Source organism: Scyliorhinus torazame, chromosome 17, assembly GCF_047496885.1.
Source record: "Scyliorhinus torazame isolate Kashiwa2021f chromosome 17, sScyTor2.1, whole genome shotgun sequence".
NCBI classification, from domain to species: Eukaryota; Metazoa; Chordata; class Chondrichthyes; order Carcharhiniformes; family Scyliorhinidae; genus Scyliorhinus; species Scyliorhinus torazame.
In genome coordinates this window covers 101,082,018-101,100,169 of record NC_092723.1, presented here as the reverse complement: position 1 = coordinate 101,100,169, position 18,152 = coordinate 101,082,018, and the positions used below count along the sequence as shown (strand labels likewise).

The 18,152-nt window shown below is 39.9% G+C and overlaps 1 protein-coding gene across 4 annotated transcripts in view; it reads right to left on the bottom strand.

Moving 5' to 3' along the window:
* Positions 1-1,085: 1,085 nt before the first annotated feature.
* The window catches only part of cdip1 (cell death-inducing p53 target 1), a 72,831-nt gene continuing 55,764 nt past the window's right edge, over positions 1,086-18,152 (bottom strand). For all 4 annotated transcript variants that reach the window (XM_072480793.1, XM_072480796.1, XM_072480795.1 and 1 more), the window contains 4 exons: positions 14,907-15,000; positions 13,677-13,820; positions 11,183-11,465; positions 1,086-4,221 (listed from right to left, as the gene is read on the bottom strand). In XM_072480793.1, coding sequence (XP_072336894.1) covers positions 4,110-4,221; positions 11,183-11,465; positions 13,677-13,820; positions 14,907-14,991 — 624 coding nt within the window. In that variant the 5' untranslated portion in view covers positions 14,992-15,000 and the 3' untranslated portion in view covers positions 1,086-4,109. The remainder of the gene's footprint in view (positions 4,222-11,182; positions 11,466-13,676; positions 13,821-14,906; positions 15,001-18,152) is intronic.

Here is an 18,152-nt window from a genome sequence, read left to right as displayed (position 1 = left end):
GGATTAGAACCATTAAGGAATAAATAATATCACAGGTAACGAGAGAGAAGGCAGAAATAAATAATTTTGCTTTGGTATTTCTAAGGGAGATAAAATAGGTAGACGTGACAATGAATGATGAGGTGAGCAATAAGTGTATTTGAATAAATGAATCAAATCCATCCATGTCTTGCTTGTCCCAATTCCGGTGATCATCACCAGACCCACAGCTCAGATCTGTGCTCATTTAATTCTGGTCTCTTAATCTTCCCTGTTTTCAAATTGCTCATTGGTCATCCTGCCTTCAGCTGCCTGGCCCTAACCTCTGGCATTCTCTTCTGAAATTTCAGATTCTCCACCCCCCCACCCCCCACACACACAAACACTTAGCACTACTTAAAACCTCTCTTTGACCAAGCTTTGACCCATCTGCCTTACTATTGCCATGTGGTTCATACATATAATTTGCATTACAATATTCCCATGATTCATTGTGGGCTATTTCTTACATTAAATTTCAAATTGTCAACATTTACAGTCTTAATAAATTTTTGAGGTAGTAAATGTAATGTACGTGTAGTTTAAAGTAGACAGGTGAAGTGAAAAAAATTCTACTTATCGCAGAAATAACCATTCACATGTAAAGCTTGTTTGTCCTTTGAGGCAAAGATGACGTTTGATGCTTTTGATATGGTGCAGGTGGTTACAGAAGTGCCGCCCAAGGCAAGTCTGCACCTGGAAGGTTCTGCTGTGAACAGGACGGGGATACCTGTCCCGTAATGTTTTGGACTACGGTTGGCCTGCAACTTTCTCACCGTACACATTTATATTGCACCTTTGATATAGTAAAGCATCCCAAGGTGCTTCACAGTCACATGATAGTGTGATGGAGGCAGAATCAATTGTGTCTTTCAAAAGTGAATTGGATAATTATCTGAAGAAAAATAATTTGCAGAGAAAAGGGCAGGTCACAGTGTGAATGGGTGAGTTGCTCGAGTAGACACTGTCCAAATGGACTCCTGCGCTATAATCATTCTGTGATTCTATAAATAAATTGCTATTGAGCCAAGATAGGATCAGAATCAAGGAAGAGCTTCACAACAAAACCGTGCCAATAGCATTTATTAATCTCCAAGTTGTATATTATCATTTGTACATTAAATTAGAGATAATGCATGTACATGTATGGAATGCTTAATTAATTAGCTTGCCCACATAAGCTGACTCAACCACTAATGATTTGAGTTATATGAAAAAACATTCAGTCACAGAATTTTCCAACAAGAACTTTAGCATTATATACATTCTTATTTCAACTAGCACAAAGATTGCTTATGGAACAGGTTTCCAAACATAATCAGATCAGATACAACCAGATGATAATGTTAAGATTTAACTCCCAAGTTCTGCCTCAGGCATTTATTACATCAACAATACACTCAAATTTTCCTGACTGTTTCCATGTGGAAGGTGATGATGGTAAGCAGGTTAGCTTTGCAAGTGTGCAAATATGAGCATTAAAGAAAAATAGTGCAAAACAATTTGGCATGTGTTTGTGGCTTTAATTATAGTTTGCATTGCCGCATGTACTTAATTATCACTTTCAAAGTATTTAAACTGGAATGTTTAACTACATTTATAATCTGGTGCAGAAGCACTTACAAACTTCATGTTAAGGAATAGATTGTTTCTCTCATCACAACAAGTAGATAGTCTTATTTTTAAAAGGAATCCAGTTTTACAGTCACCCCCCACAATATCCTTGTGAAACTTAATTTAATGCAGTATTTGTAAGTTGCAGGTCGGACAAATAATTAACTTTGCCACCCCATAGTCTCTAGCACAGTAAAAAAAAAAATGATCTTGTGCCCCGGTGTCCATCAAGATGATTAAACTTTAATTTTGGGGTAAATAAACATGATTTGTTTTTCGTCTGTAATAACCAAGAGCATTCACAAGTACTCTCTAAATGCGAAGAGGCCCACTTAAAAATGGGTTGTGTTTTTTTGAAAAAGAATGACATTAGCTTCAACAGTCAAGTGCAAGGCTCCATTTTACAACCAAAGGTACATTTTGCAAGTAACATAAAATGCAGTCCACGTGTGAAAATAGCTTGTATGGAATCCTTTCATTATGATCCACTTCAATTATCAAAACAGAATTGGAGGACTGGATATATTTCAATTCGAGTAGTCATGAAAGTAAAGGAACAAATCCACACACGTCTAGTCATTCTTTTGACAATGTCACCACAAGATAGAATTAGAAAAGGCTGCTTATGTAGAATACAGCAAGAGGTCTTACAACACCAGGTTAAAGTCCAACAGGTTTGTTTCAAACACTCCTAAGGAGCAGTGCCCCGAAAGCTGGCGTTTGAAACAAACCTGTTGGACTTTAACCTGGTGTTGTAAGACTTCTTACTGTGCTCACCCCAGTCCAACGCCGGCATCTCGACATCATGGCTCCCATATGTAGAATACCTCTGCCTCCTATTGTATCTTGTAAGGAAAAATGTTTCGGACTTACTAGCAATCTGAACTGAGCGATCAAGATTGGTTGAAACATTGCTAATATCTAAAATAATTTGCTTTCCTTACCATCAGCAAATGCCATATCTAATAATGCAGATTGCCTTTAATACTAAATTGATGCATAAGTAATGCGACACATTAAAACAAAGTATACTGGATGCAAAGCGATTCAGCACATGTGTAAGGACCTTCTACAGCTCCTCAGAGATAAATACCTTTTTCATTAAATATCTTGTGTTGCATTCACTTATTTACAAAGAAAAGTACATTTTGTGACAATTCTTTGCAATTTCAAATTGCAAGTTGTACAATATGAATACTACTAGTCGAATGGAAGTTCACATATGCTGCATAAGTTCTTAGCAAAGGCAACACTTGCAAGTTGCTGGAAATTGCACAAGCGTCAGAGCATTTTTATTACATTTATATTCTGAATATATATCCAAGATTTCTGCACTGTACAATATTTCAAAATGCAACTATAAAGAACATATCAGGAGATCCTGGTACAGTTTTCTGTACTGTAACAGACAAAACCCCTTTTAAAATGAAAAACACTTCCATGGATCGACTTAAGTCTAAGCTATGCATCATTAATCTTTTAAACATTGGATTTGTAATTTTTAGAAACATTGCTGTACAAGCTCCATTACATGGGTTAAAAAGGACTTTTTCACTGACTTATGATTGTACTATAAAACACAACAAGTAATTTGTCATAGATCAGAACTTTTTTGATCCTTCTTTTAAAACCATCAGTGTGGCAACAATCAATTGACAAGTGTGAAACTCATTTTAGCAAAACATTTCATCTCATCAAATAAATACTACTGTTCTAAAACATGCCCTCATTACCACCTCGGTACCTTTCTCACCAATCTACATATCAGTTTCAGAAATGTGGGTCTTTAGAGATCTGCACCAGGATGGGCTTCTGAACAAAACTAAATACTTCAGTAAGATGCAAGTTTTTAAATTATTACAGAAATGCAAATAATATTGTAAAACACATTCATGCATATATGCTCCCAATGAGAGGCATTAGGAGTGTGAAACAACGTATTTTCCCTGGGGTTTCACATATCACACTCCTATGTTTACTTTCTACACAGCGCATAACAAATTATTAAATTGAATACTGAAAAATAAACAGATTGCATCGCAAAAATATCACTGCCGTGTGCAATATTTTGAGTCTGAAGGCAGATTGTTGAAAGAAGTCCTAAACCAGTTATTTTCCCTTAGTTCCCAACATCATTCAGCACAATAATCAAATAAATGGCTCAGAATTCAAAACAGAATGTTAACTTAAAGATAACTATCCACAGGTTTTTCTGCACTGGGAACTTTAAAAGTTGAAATCATTTGTTAGTTAGGGTATTACTGACATTTATATTGTTTACACGGAATACATTAATAAATTCTTCAACCTAATCATATGTTCTGCAAGTAAGGCATCCACTGTTGCCTGTAATTACAGCACAGTACAATGCTGCAAGTATCTCAGTCATATAGAATACAACATGTAAATTGAAATGAACATTAAGTTCGTCATTTTAAAGTTATCCCAACACTTCTTGGACAGGATCAGGATTGCTGTTAGCATACCCGCTTGTATGTATATATGTAAGCTTTACAGTTTGGGCAAGTGTGCATCACATCCTTCAGATCATCTATTAAGCAGGGGATTAAGCAGCAGCCCAAGTCACACCTGTATTAAACCAAAAAAAAAGTTGGTGAAAATTTTATGCAACCATATTTTGACAACTTAATCCATTACAGATCAAATAATATCAAAGGTTCCAAAGAATCCCTACAGTGCAAAAGGAGGCCATTTGACCCATCGAGCTGCACCAACCTTCCGAAAGAGCATTCCACCTACGTCCACTCCCCTACCCTACCCCCATAATCTAATTTGAACATCCCTAGACACCAAGGGGCAATTTTAGCATAGCCAATCCACCTAACCTGGAAAATGAAGCAGAGACATATTACCAGTTGCACCTGTAATTCTCATCACCTTGTTAGAACTGTAGGGTGGAATACCGCAGAGATCAAAACAAATCCAGTTACTTTAGTATAAATAACAAATTAAAAACATTGCATTATTTGCCTTAAACTGCAATAAAAACTTTGAGGAACCACATGGTGAAACCTACTGTTCCAAGGTCCATGTCTGTTATTATTAGGGGCAAGGTACTGGCATGGATAGAGGACTGGCTGACTAGCAGAAGGCAGAGAGTGGAGATAAAGGGGTCCTTTTCAGGATGGCAGCCAGTGACTAGTGGTGTTCCGCAGGGTTCAGTGCTGGGACCACAGCTATTCATGTCGACAAAATTATGAGGGTGTCTACAAAACTATGAGCGGCATGGACAGAGTAGATAGTCAGAAGCTTTTTCCCAGGGTGTAACAGTCAATTACTAGAGGACATAGATGCGAGAGGCAAAGTTTAGAGGAAATGTGTGAGGAAATTCTTTTACACAAGAGGGTAGTGGGTGCCTGGAACTTGCTGCCGGAGGTGGTGGTGGAAGCAGGTACGATAGTGACGTTTAAGGGGCGTCTTGACAAATACATGAATAGAGGTATACGGACCCCGGACGTGTAGAAGGTTTTAGGTTAGACGGACTTGGAGAGCCGAAGGGCCAGTTCCTTTGTTGTACATTTCTTTGCAAAACCCAAATATTGTAGCAGTTTATTGTGCAAATATAAGTTGTAGAATCATCATCGTCAGTAGTTCAATCTTGGGGTCTGTTGTATTGCTCCTTATAATTAAAAAAACAACTTTACTCAAGACCATAAGACATAGGAGAAGTAGGCTATTCACCCCATCGAGTCTGCTCTGCCATTCAATGAGATCATGACTGATCTGATATGATAATCCTCAACTCCACTTTCCCACTTTATCCCATAATGATTCCCTTAATGATTAAAAATCTGTCTATCTCAGCCTTGAACATACTTAACGCCTCTACCGCCCTCTGCAGTAAGAATTCCACAGATTCACTACCCTCAGAGAAGAAACTCCTCCTCATTTCTGTCATAAATGGGCGACCCCTTACTCTGAGATTATGAAATGAAATGAAAATCGCTTATTGTCACAAGTAGGCTTCAATGAAGTTACTGTGAAAAGCCCTTAGTCGCCACATTCCGGCGCCTGTTCGGGGAGGCTGTTACGGGAATTGAACCGTGCTGCTGGCTTGCTTTGGTCTGCTTTCAAAGCCAGTGATTCAGCCCTGTGCTAAACAGCCCCTGCTAACACACACACGTACGTACGTACACACACGTACGTACACACACACACACACGTACGTACACACGTACGTACACACACACACACACACACACACACACACACACACACACGTACGTACACACACACACACACACACACACGTACGTACACACACGCGCGCACGCGCACGTACGCGCGCGCACACACGTACGCACGCGCACACATGTACGCACGCGCACACACGTACGCACGCGCACACACGTACGCACGCGCACACACGTACGCACGCGCACACACACGTACGCACGCACACACACGTACGCACGCGCACACACGTACGCACGCGCACACACACGTACGCACGCGCACACACGTACGCACGCGCACACACGTACGCACGCGCACACATGTACTCACACGCACACATGTACTCACACGCACACATGTACTCACACGCACACATGTACTCACACGCACACATGTACATGTCCTCAGATCCTAGAATCTCCCTCAAAGGAAAACATCCTCCCAGCATCCACCCTGTCAAGCCCCCTGAGAATCCTATATGTCTCAATAAGGTCAACTCATTCCTCTAAAATCCAGTGAGTACAACCTCTCCTTATAAGAAAATCTCTCCGAACCCGGGATTAACCTAATGAACCTTCTCTGGACTACCTCCAATGTCAGCATATCTTTCCTTAGACAAGGGGACCAAAACTGTTCACAGTATTCCAGTTTGGGTCTAACTGGTGCCTTGTTTAGTTTTAGCAGGACTTCCCTATTGCTATCATCCATTCCCTTTGAAATAAAGGCCAACATTCCATTTGCCTTCCCAATTACCAGCTGAACTTTCATGCTAGCTTTTTGTGATTTTTGCACAATGTCATCCAAATCCCTCTGTGCAACAGGCTTCTGCAGTCTTTCTCTATTTAAATAATATTCAACTCCTTTATTCTTCTTACCAAAGTTCCTACCACATTTTCCTACATTATATTCCATTTGCCAAGTTGAGGTCACAAAAAAATACAATTCTATAATACTGTACAATTGTGATAAATACCAGTTTGTGATAACTGAAAAACTGTGCTATTTTTTATTTTATTTTAAAGAATTAAAATATATTTTACATTTTTCATTACGTTAGCAGGGTAGGTAAAAATTAAAATATGCCTCTTCCAATTTTAGTAACACCAGGCCACTTTCCTTCTACTAACTAATGCAGTTACTTTTTCCATTGTTACATTTTGGTGGGGTCCACTCGGTCTTCCAGAGTCTGAGATTAACAACCATTCTGCATTATAACACAAACATTTATTAACGCTCTCCCGTACAACAATTAAAGATTCACAGCAATTGCAATTCAGAGCTCGCTTCAACAATCTGCCTAGAATTTACCCTAAATATCAGTTTGAGAGGAAAAGAAACATATTTGCATTTAATCTCCCCATTTGTCACAAGATCCTAAAACGTTAATTTTGAAGCTCATTTATGTGGATGAATGCTCTTTTGAGCAGTTCAAAGTTAAATAAAAAGTAGCTGGTACATTAAACTTATCCCTCCAGCTTCCACCAGGCAGGCATCTAACTAAGTTTGGAATAAATCATTCTATGCTACCTTATCTAGGAAATGATTCCACATATTTGTTATCCTTTAGAGCAAAATAAAACCCCAAATGCTTCCCACAAAAATAAATTCATAACATTTGGTCCCACGTGTTGAACTTAGTTAAGTTCATCTACACCTATTTTGTATTTTACTAACTCTCTCAAGCTTAAGCTTCTCTTAAACTGTCCACATACTTCATTTTTACATTCAATCATTTTTGTTGCAATACCTTTCAAACACATTGTTATCTTCAAATAGTGGCTAAATCCAAACAGTGCTCCAGATCCTCTGTACCTGTCTGTGACTGAACTGGCTTATAAACCCAAGAATTCTATTTGTATTTAAAAAAAATTATTTCACCATATTTACCTTATATAGAATCTGACCTGGAATACTCATCATACTCAAAGTCTCCCTTTCATTTTTTTCTTTTACACTTGTTATTTATTTTCCATTCAATGTGTAAAATTAATTTTACCTGTTACATAGCTGGTCTAAAAACCTATGTCCGATGAGCATCAACAAGCCAATAATTAATCAAACTGGGTAAGAACAATGATATACGTCTCTTGGTTCTCGGCGATCATTTGCCGAACCACAGGAAAATACTGTTACTTGATATTACTATGAGTAGGGTGCAGAGGCAGGGCCTAAATCTACCTCAGCTGGAATGGGGATTGAATCCAGTGCTATTAACATTAATCTGATCCACACACTAGCCAACTGGTCCCTCCAAAGATTTTGTTTTAAACAGGTATTATTGCTAGGTCCAATTATTTTTGATTGATATTATATTCTGTTAATTGATGGGGTGGCAACCAAATGAAAATGGAGATCTGACTTGAGTGTGAATTTAAAGTGGGAGGTGCTGCGGTTGGGTGCCGGGGTGGGGGGGGGGGTCATTCAATTGAGACGGCAGCAAGGTGGTTAACACTGCTGCCTCTCAGCGCCAGGGACCCGGGTTCAATTCTGGCCTTGCGTGACTGTGTGTGTGGAGTTTGTATGTTCTTCCCGTGTCTGCGTAGGTTGCTCTGGGTGCTCCGGTTTCCTCCCACATTCTAAAGATTGGCAGGTTAAGTGGATTGGCCATGCTAAATTACCCCTTAGTATACAGGGATGTACAGGGATAGGGCAGGGGAGTGGGCCTAGGGAGGGTGCTTTTTTAGAGATTTGGTGCAGACCCGATGGGCTGAATGGCCTCTTTCTGCACTGTAGGAATTCTATGATTCCATTGCCTGACCCTTGTCACACAAGTGGAAAGGCTAATTTTAGAAAGTCTGGAGGGAAGTGAAAAGCAAATAAGATGGGCAAAGGTAGAAGAGACTTGCAGCTAACATAAAAGTGAATCTAAAAGTCTTCTCTAGGCATATAATTAAAGAAAAGGCAATACAAGGAGTGGTAGGATCAATTAGGGGCCAAAAAGGAGACCAACTCATAGATAGGAAGCATGGCTGAGGTGCTAAATGAGCACTTTGCACCTGTTTATTAAGGAAGGCGTTGCTAAAGTGATGGTGTAAGGTTTTCGATCTGAAACATTTAACATACTCTGGGTCTGGTTTAGCACAGTGGGCTAAACAGCTGGCTTGTAATGCAGAACAAGGCCAGCAGCACGGGTTCAATCCCCGTACCGGCCTCCCTGAACAGGCGCCGGAATGTGGTGACTAGGGACTTTTCACAGTAACTTCATTGAAGTCTACTTGTGACAATAAGTGATTATTATTATATTACTCTCTCCACAGATGCTGCCTAACCTGCTACTTTCAACATTTTCAGTGTTATTATAGTTAACTGGTACTTCACTTCAGTATTTGTAATCAAAAATATTAGGGAAGGAGGCCAAATACTAACCTGGTTACAAATTTGAGCAGAGGCACTATAAATCAGAAAAGTATCCTAACAGTTGGTTAAGCCAAAAGAGGAAAAAATATCAGAATCAGAAGGAATATACCCAAAGATCTGGAGGGAACAGAGAGAGATACTGGGAACCTTAGAAATTATATTTCAGTGTTCATTTAGAGTAATGTGGCCAGCATAATCTCCATTTTGAATTTTTCATCAAATAGTTTACCATTTGAAAATGAAAAATGAAAATCGCTTATTGTCACAAGTAGGCTTCAAATGAAGTTACTGTGAAAAGTCCCTAGTCGCCACATTCCGGCGCCTGTTCGGGGAGGCTGGTACGGGAATTGAACCGTGCTGCCTGGCCTGCTTTAAAAGCCAGCGATTTAGCCCAGTGTGCTAAACAAGCCCCTGTTGGAAATTTTGGAACCTTTCAAGTAAAGAGGAAGTAACTGAATATTAAGATGGAGAAAATAATTAGCATTGGTCAACACAGATTTCAGAATGGAAGATATTGCTTAACAAACTTGTTGAGTTCCTTGAGACATAAAAATATAGAAAATAGGAGCAGAAAGAGGCCATTTGGTCCTTTGAGCCTGCCCCACCATTCATTATGATCATGGCTGTAGATAAAATGATAGATATGGTGAATGAGGAAAATGACCGTGAATGTGCACAGAAGACAGCAGACAAAAGTACCTGATAGGAGACTGCGTTTTGGAGAACATTAATTGGTCTTGGATCAGCAGGAAGACAAGGATCAAAAACTGGTTAGATGGGAGGAAACAGAAAGTAGAGGTTCAGGGCAGTTTCTCAGAGTGGTTGGAAAGGACCACAAGATTCTGTCCTGTGACCACTTCTGGGGCATTGTGTCCATCAATGATTTGGATATTGGACTCAAAGAAACACTAATGACAATGCTAAAGTAGTTGGCATAATACATATGTGAGAATTAAAGACTATATTAATATGATAGTGGAATGGGCCACAAATTTTCACATGAAATTTAATATCATGTCCAACACTGAAATATAGAAAACAGGAGCGGAAATAGGCCATTCGGTCTCTCGAGCCTGCTCCATCATTCAGTAAGATCATAGCGGATCCTTTATCTGTATTGTGTGCGTGCGCATGCGAGAATGAGCGTGTTTGTGCATGAGAGAGCATGTGAGGGTGTGTTTGTTTGTGTGTGGGTACGGGTGAGTGTGTTTTTGCAAGGGTGAGTGGGTGAGTGTGCTTGCATATAAGGGTGTGGGCGAGTGTGATTGCGTGCAAGGGTGTGTAGGTGAGTGTGTTTGTGTGTGTGAGGGTGAATGTGTGTGAATGAGAGAGTGACGTGTGTGAAAGCGAGGGAGATGCACGTGTCCGATATTAGAATCAGCTTCCCAGCATCATTCCTCCCATTAAAAATGACTTATATATTTTTAGTCAGTGAACATATTAAATATTACCACATTAATAAATGCATAGATATAGCTAGAAAAGACTTTACATCTGGTTACTGCGTTTGGACCTATTTTGTAGCAAAAAAAAAAAAAAAGAGGCTATGAGAATGCTTGGAGTTCCCCGATGCTCTTTGGGCGTCACTAGGGGTTGCGCAGCTCAAAAGGTTTGGGAAACCCTGCTCTATCTCAACGCCATACTCCTGCTCTTTCCCCATACCTATTGACACCTTTATTATCTAGAAATCGAACTAGTTCTTTCTTAAATATATTCTGTGACTTGACTTTCATAGCCTTGTGTGATAGAATTTCACAAATTCACCAGCTTCTGAATGAAGAAATTTCTCATCACCTCAGTCCTAAATGGCCGAGCCCATATCCTAAGGCTGTGCCCCCCCCCCCCCCCCCCCCCCCCAAGCCAGAGGGAACATCCCTGCACACCGTCGGTCCAATTTAATTCAGACTTCTAATTTATTTGTCACTCTTTGTAACAAAACAAACCTCAAGATATTGCCAGCTTTCATTTGCACCATGCTGTTGTGGCAGTTACTTACCCTACGAAACAGCAGAAGAGGCAGAATAAAGTATTCAGTAAGCCTACTTCATAAGTGATCTTGGTTGTGATGGTCTGCTGGCAGTGAGGGCACATGGTCTGCACTGGTGCAGCTTGAAACATCTCCCCTTGCAGCACTGTGACTGTTGTTGCAGCACCCGGGGGAACTATAACAGTCGCTGCTTGTCCACTCTGAGGAGCATAATGTCCAGGAGGGGGTGGATAATGCCCCGGGGGCATATAATGGCCTGGAGGTGGGTACGGTCCAGCTGATGGATAGTAACCTGTCAGGAAAAACAAGAAAAAGCAAAACAAAGTTATCAATGCATGTTAAAGGCTACTGAATTTATAGATCTTTCTTTGCAAAACGAGCTTTTTTATCATTAACTTAAAAACTTCAAACACCATTAACACCAAATCTCAAGCTGAAGTACATGTAGCTTTTTGAACATTTTGGAGATGCTTACATTCCAATATCAACACAATCAGCATTAATGTGAAAAAAGTGATTGAAGTGTACAAGAGGTGGTATTCTGAACTTACTCCAATCACAATGGTCTTCTGCAGACTTGGAGCTTGCCAAAACGTTAAGAACTCTAAAGGTTGCCAACATTGGCATTCTATTAATATCCATCACTGCTCACTGATGGCAAACTAGTTATATTCATACTGTTACCCTTGCCCATTAATGCTTTCAAAAATAAAACTATGGGAATAGATATGGCCTGTTATTCCCTTCCAGAATTCCTCTTCGGCAATATTGAACAGTTGTGGATAGTTGTCCACGGGGATACTTATTTTGTTTCAGATTCTGAGTTTCTGGCAGGAACACAAAACACAGATTGTGCAGCACAGATTGAGGCAGAACAACAGGTTGATTCAGCAAAAGGTACCATGAGGTATGGTACAACCTTTGATGTGGCCACATGATGAGTTCATCATAGAAGTCAGTGTATGTCATGGAGCAGCTAATAATTCTCAATAGTAATTTCACCTAAATTTGTCCCACTATTCGGAAGAGTGTGCCATCTTGGAAGTGGGTACAAAAGAGATTTTGCTAGAATGGTTCCAGGGATGAAGGATTACAGCTACGTGGACAGACTGGAGAAGTTGGGGCTTTTCCTACTTTGAGAGAAGGTAGTTAGGTGATTTGAGAGTGTTTAATTGGATTAGGGCCGAGATACTTTCACTTTATTTTGTCTAATTCCAATGGTTGAACGGTCGGTAACCAGAGAGCAGAATTTTCAATTGGCACAGTAAGAGGCAACTTGAGGAAAATAATACAGATTCTATAGTAGCCTTCAACAAGAAGTTAGATAAATTCCTGACGAAGAAAGAAATTGCAGGGATCTGGGAAAAGAATGAAGAGTGGGATTAACTGGATTGCGCTTTGAAAAAACCGCCGCAGATTCCGAGAGAAATGGTCCTTACTTGACACAACAGCCAATCTCCGTCAATTTGCATTGTGTCAATCTGTCCTGAATCTGGACCAACTCAGTGCTACAGATTTATGAGGGCATGGAACCAGCATAAGATTGTACTGCACACTCATTTAATAAAGGAACCCTACAGCTGCCAACCCACAGATCTGGACAAAATTCTATCCCAAATACTATGCCCAGAGCTTGACAGGATGGTCTCTGCAGTCAATGATTTATTTGCGGAGTCTGGCAGATTGGATGCCTGCTCCACATATGACAAGTGATGAGGCTGGAGTGCCAGAAAACAGAATCGATCTCATTATCGAGCCAACGACACTGCAAATATTGTCATGCATATTTTATAAATGACGCAGTAATGATTTTCTTAAATTATTCATCTTATCAACAGGAAATGTTGGGAATAAGGGAGACATTTAAGACTGGGATGAGGAGGAATTTCTTCATTCAGAGGATGGTGAATCTTTGGAATTCTCTGTCCCAGATTTGGAAGCTCAATCATTGATCATGTTTAAGGCTGAGATCGATAGATTTCTGGAGACTAATGACATCAAGGGATATGGAAATAGCACAGGAAAGTAGTGTTGACGTAGATGATCAGCCATGATCGAACCGAATGGCGGAGCAAATTCGATGAGTCGAATGGCCTACTTCTGTTCCTAAATACTCAGCAGCTCTGGCAGCATCCACAGAGAAACAGAATTAACATTTCATGTGAGTGATCCTTTGTCAGGACTCTGCTTTTCTCCTCACAGATGTTGCCAGATCCATTGTGTATTTTCTTTCTTCAGATTTCCAGCATCCACAGTACCTTACTCTTAATTCCAGTTCTGATCAATACAAGGTTGGATTTAAGTAAAACAACAGAATTAGTCCACAGAAATATTTCTGCCAAAGTTCCCATTGAAGAGCAAAAACCTGAACCTTTCATAAATCAACTGTAAATGATCCCAGTTAAACTTTAAAATCATTTCACATTTATGTGGGCATTCCTATCAGCAATCAGTTATTTCCTTAAATTCAGCAATCACACCAAGGATTTTGAAATTTAGTTACCATGTGGTGGCATGGGCATACCACCTTCTGCTGGCGTGTGAAGAGGTACAAATCCTGGTTGTGCCATTGGCTCATAAGGAGGTGGTCCACCATCTGGTGGGACCGAATATCCTTGAGGTTGAATGGTAGTCGGCGGCATATACACTAAAGAAACAGAGAAAAATATTCTCTACATGGTAACAGAAGTACAACGGGCACAAATAACAGTTTGAACCATGAACTTAAAGAAGCACTTGTTTATCAAGGGGAAATGCAGCTGAGAACTCTAATCTCCCTGTCTGTATACGTCTCACTAAAAACTCTCAAATAAAACACTCAGCCAAGGTTGTTGTATTTATGAGCGAATCCCAACTGCCCGTACCTTTTGAGAGGTTGATTCTGGCCTTGAAGTCCAGGTAAAAACTGGAGGTACATGCTTCAGAAAACAAACCTCCACTCACCCATTTACTTCCTACTGATGCTGTTGGACACAAAGCACATACTCAAACTACAGGATCGACACACTCAGCTAGCAGTTACAGTTCCAGGTGGAATTTTTGAAATGAAGGAATTAAAAAGGCATCAAAATCAATTAAATGGACCAATGATGTAAAATATTTTGGATCCTTGTATCTCGTCTAAGATTGCAATTGGTAAACATTTTCATTTATGGAACAAAATCAACATTTCCTTCATTACATTCTAGAGTGTTTTTTTTTTAAATTGTAAAGTCATTCAGCATGTATGGCTCCCGGATGTCCAATTGTTCCCCAGTGGTAGCTTTCTAGCAATGTTTTGCATTTTTTTAAAAAATTCCTTCTGTGTCTTCTGATCTGCTACTGTTCTATATTGAGACAATCAATGACAGACAGGGGGAGCACACAAGGAGCTAGACTTTTAATAAATTCAAAATTCTACATGGATGGTTATCCAACATGCCTTAAAATCATTCAAATACATGAAATAAATAATCTACGCAAAAAGAGCTGGGTGTGCTTCTATAACAAAACCATTTTTGTAACACATTTTAAATTGCACTCTAGGTCTAACCTATTCATTTTAGCAATTTGATTTCTATTCTTTGCGAATAAAAATATTGTCAACAAAATAAGGAATGTTAACAATTCAGGTCACACAAAACAATTTTGAAGTTCCATAAGTCTTGATTCACGCTATTTTCAACGTGTAGAGAGATCTGTTCTCATTTCACCAGGTTTGCCATGAGATATTTAGCCAAGATGTTGTTTCTACCTGCTGGTGGTGGCTGTCCTGCTTTATCTTCAAGTAATGGAGCAGAAGGCCCCCCAGGGTACGGAGGAGGCGGTTCTTCCGACATGGTTCACCACTGTTCATAAAAATAAACATATTAAACAGGAAACCAGATTAGTGTAGACTTTCAGTTACAGCTCTGAGATTGTAAACAAGATTCTCAAATTTATATAAGTGACCACTCAATATACGTTCATATAGAACAGGAGGCCAATCGTCCTACTCTATCAAAATCCCTCAATTTTAAACACTTTTATTAAATCTGCCATAACCTCCTCTGTTCCAAGAAAAATCAATACCAGCTTTTCTAGTCTCTTCACTCAACTGAAACCCCTCATCTATAACATTCTGATTCATCTCCTCCGGCTTATCTCCAAGGCCTTGACGTCCTTCCTTAAGGTTGATGCCCAGACTTGTACACAACACTCCAGCTGAGCCTAACTAGGCTTAGTATATACAAATTATGAGTGCCCTGATCCGGTATACTTTTAAGAAAACAACCGCATTAACTGGTCCTGCCACCTTCAAAGATGTGTTCATATACCCTGGAGCGTAGGAGGCATAGGGGTGATCTTATAGAGGAGGTCTATAAAATAATGAGGGGCATAGAGAAGGTAGATATCTTAGATAGTCAACTTCTTTTCCCAACGGTAGGGGAGTCTAAAACTAGAGGGCCTAGGTTTAAGGTACGAGGGGAGAGATACAAAAGGGTCCAGAGGGGCAATTGTTTCACACACACTGTGGTGAGTGTGTGGAACGAGCTGCCAGACGCAGTAGTAGAGGCAGGTACAATTTTGTCTTTTAAAAAGCATTCAGACAGTTTTTTGAGTAAGATGGATATAGAAGGATATGGGCCAAATGGAAGCAATTGGAACTAGCTTAATGGCAAAAATTGGGCGGCATGGACCAGTTGGGCCGAAGGGCCTGTTTTCATGCTGTAAACGTCTATGATTCTCTGACCCTCTATTCCTACGCCCTTTTTAAAATCGTACCATTTAATTGATAGTCTTGTATTCTTCCTTTAAAAACAAATCACTTCATACTTAAATTCTGTCTGCTACAGGTAACATTCAGCTAACATTCACATCAAGCCGATTTGGATTCATTAAAGGGTATACAAAAATAACTTGTGGAGGTGTTGTGTTTTAACAGTTCCTCATCATGAGTACAGACCACTCAGAATTTACATGCTGAAATTGGAAAATTTGAATAACTGTTTCTATGAGCAAATCAGGACATTTCCCCATTTCTGAAAGTTTTTCTTAGCTATGGAACATAACCATGCAAAGTGCAATCGGAAACAACTGCCTTGAGGAAGACAATGCACCCCAGTTTAGCCTCAACAAGTATTAGGAGAGCAGAAAGATTTTGGCAGAGTACAGGGGTGCATTCAAACTGCAGGATATCAATAAGCTTAGCAGTTAGTACATATGAACTTCTACATACAAGGAGATTTCTGCACAGTCACACTACCCTAAAGTTCTATACAACAACTTAATAACTGTGAAGCTTTTTAAACTGTGATTCTGTCAGGGTTCTCAAGTTCCTGCTAGAAGCCCAAAATGCTTACTATTCTATCCATAATATTACAAAAATCTCATTTTCTAGCCATGTTTGTGGCTTGATGGGATATAGGCGACTCTGGCAAAGTCAGCATTTATTGTCCATTTGGTGGTGAGCCACAACCATTGCAATCCAATTAGTATAGGTACACCCACAGGGCTGTTCAGGAGGGAGTTTCAAGATCTTGGATGGAGTCAGCAACTATGGAGGAACAGGGTGTGTGACTTGGGCAATTTGCATATGTATGTACTGCCCTCGTCATCCTAGGACGTAGGTATCACGGGGGTTTGGAAGGTATTGAAGGAAGCTTGACAAATTGCTGCAGTGCACATTGCTGTCATTGTTCATTGGGAATGAAGGCAGTGAATGTTTAAAGTAGTGAATAGGACACTGATCAAGCAGCCTGCTTTGTCCTGTATGGTGTTCAGCTGCACTCAACCAGGCAAGTGGTGAGAGTTCCATCACATTTGAGTTTTGTAGATGGTGGACAGGCTTTGGAGAATCAGGAGAAGAGTTATTCATTGCTCTTGCTGCCATATATGGCTGGTCCAGTTCAGTTTCTGGTCAAGGGTAACTCTCAGGATGTTGACAGAGGGAGATTCAACAATGGTAATGCTGTTGAAAATCATGAGGATATGGTTAGGTTCTCTCTTGTCGGAGATGGCAATTGCCTGGCACTTGTGTGGCATCATTACTTGCCAACTATCTATACAAACCTGAAGGTTGCCCAGATCTTGCTGCAGATCTTTTTGGGCATGAGAGATGGTGGTACAGAAAGACACATATTAAAGAATTGGTCTTCATGGTTTCAGACTGCACTCAGTTCAAGATTTTCCTCTGCAACCTATTAAGCAGGACCGCTAAACATTATTGGAATGATTACAGAACCAAGCCAGGGCTGGAGCAGACGACAGAGAAAGAAAAAATAAACTTGCATTTATACGCAACTTTAATGAACTGAGGACATCCCTGAGCACTTTGCAACCAATGGATTCCATTTGAAGTGCAGTGACTTTTCATTTCCAGTCCAGATGATTACAATTCCCAAATCGAGAGTGATGTGGGGAATGATGGCTGATGCACCTGCAATTTACAGACCTATTTAATACCCTGATGTGGAAATCATGAGGTCCTGAGTATTTGTCCTATTATTTCCGTGTATCACTTTAAAAACAAAACAAATCAAATTCACCAAGTTCTTTCCCTTGATCCATACCTTGGAATTGTATCCTCTGTATCTGTTTTCATAATGGATACAAATAACTAATATAACAAGTCTGTCATTTTTAGGTTGCGAAGTAGTGTCACTTGTACTCATTTTAATAGGTCTACATATTCCTTCGGTACTCTTGTCAATATAGCTGTGAAAATGTTTAGTCAGTTTTTGTACGTTTTCAGTGTTTTTCTTGTCCATATGTCCTTTTTGCATCAATTGCTTCTCTGTTGACTTTTATTGCTTTTTTCACCGTGGCACTGTTTCTTGTTGCTTAACTACATATTAGGAGCCTTTTCCTTTTGGGGTACTGATTTTGCATTTAGATATACCAGCCTCTGCCAATGCCTTTTTGTCCTGGTCCAGCCAGCTGGGATTGGGCTTAGCTGGTTCCATTTTTATCAACGTATTTGCAGCCAGAGAATCACCATCACCGGTTTCTCTTCACAATG